At 42.4% G+C, this 1,131-nt stretch overlaps 1 protein-coding gene across 3 annotated transcripts in view; it reads left to right on the top strand.

Annotated features, from left to right (window-relative positions):
• Positions 1–929, top strand: part of stard5 (StAR related lipid transfer domain containing 5) — a 25,085-nt gene extending 24,156 nt beyond the window's left edge. For 2 of the 3 annotated variants that reach the window (XM_032537428.1, XM_032537426.1), the window contains 2 exons: positions 18–111; positions 249–929. In XM_032537428.1, coding sequence (XP_032393319.1) covers positions 18–111; positions 249–399 — 245 coding nt within the window. In that variant the 3' untranslated portion in view covers positions 400–929. The remainder of the gene's footprint in view (positions 1–17; positions 112–248) is intronic. The other variant, XM_032537427.1, reaches the window with a different exon arrangement.
• Positions 930–1,131: the final 202 nt, after the last annotated feature.

Here is a 1,131-nt window from a genome sequence, read left to right as displayed (position 1 = left end):
GTGTGTGTGTCAAACAGCCACCAATGTGAGTCACTCGGGCTGTCCTCCCCAGTCTGGCTACGTGAGAGGGTTCAACCATCCATGTGGTTGCGTCTGTGTTCCCATCGCAGGGTGAGTATGCAAACACACACTAAACGCTAACAGTGTGTGTTTGTAGAGGATATTCTGGCAAGAGTTCAAGTTCATCTACATCGCTCTTGTACTTTTTGTTTGTACTACATTTTCTCTTTTTTTCTCAATTCTTCCAGAGAGCCCAACAAAACCCAGGTGTTCAGCTTCTTTCAGACGGACCTGGGTGGCTTTCTCCCCCGCTCCGTGGTCGACTCGTTCTTCCCCTCCAGCATGGCGGAGTTCTACAGCAACCTGAGCAAGGCTGTCAAGTCCCTAAAGGGCCTTTGACACCAAGAATCCGGAGATCTGCCTTCCAATCTGAGGCCTACTGACTGGTCAGGCCTGTTGATTTATTCTGTTTTAAACAATTCAAACTCTGCAGCAATCAGTACACATTATTTATTATTAACTGCTTATTTAAAATCGCTCCAATCCACAAGTTGTGTTTAATTAGCTTTCCTATGTTCCTCTGTTACTGCAGGAGGGATCCAAGTCCCAGAATAAGAATGAGGGCTTGCATTTGTCAAAACCCGCACCTCAAACTCCAGTTTCTTTACATCCCTGTCTAAGGGATGAATTTATTTCTGCCAATCTGAAGAATGAAAATAGATCGTGACATCTATATTTGTATACTGTATGTGCTAAAAGTACAGAACATCTTTACTTTTTACCACTTTGATGAGTCACTAGACATTCCCTCCTTCTACTTATTATTGCATACTTCAGTGTGTACAGTGAACATGCATGTTGCATGGACCGTATATTTACCCTATGCTGGTGTCAGGTTGTTAATTTAGAATACTGACTCATACCTCATATTTAGTCGTCTGTGTTGTACCTAAACTTGAACTGCTCATGTCCAGCTCACCTGTAAGCCATGAATATCTGCCTCTTTAATCAGCTACTCTAAAGTACAGGTAGGATGGCATTGATGGCCTTTTTAAACTAAGGCAGTTTTTTTTTAAACGCCTTTAAAATAGGATAGGTTATGTGCTGCTTTATTGAGCAGGAAAGTGTCTC

This window comes from Etheostoma spectabile, chromosome 15 (genome assembly GCF_008692095.1).
Source record: "Etheostoma spectabile isolate EspeVRDwgs_2016 chromosome 15, UIUC_Espe_1.0, whole genome shotgun sequence".
Lineage (NCBI taxonomy): Eukaryota > Metazoa > Chordata > Actinopteri > Perciformes > Percidae > Etheostoma > Etheostoma spectabile.
Note: the sequence above shows the minus strand (reverse complement) of the source record. Positions and strands in the feature narration are given on the sequence as shown.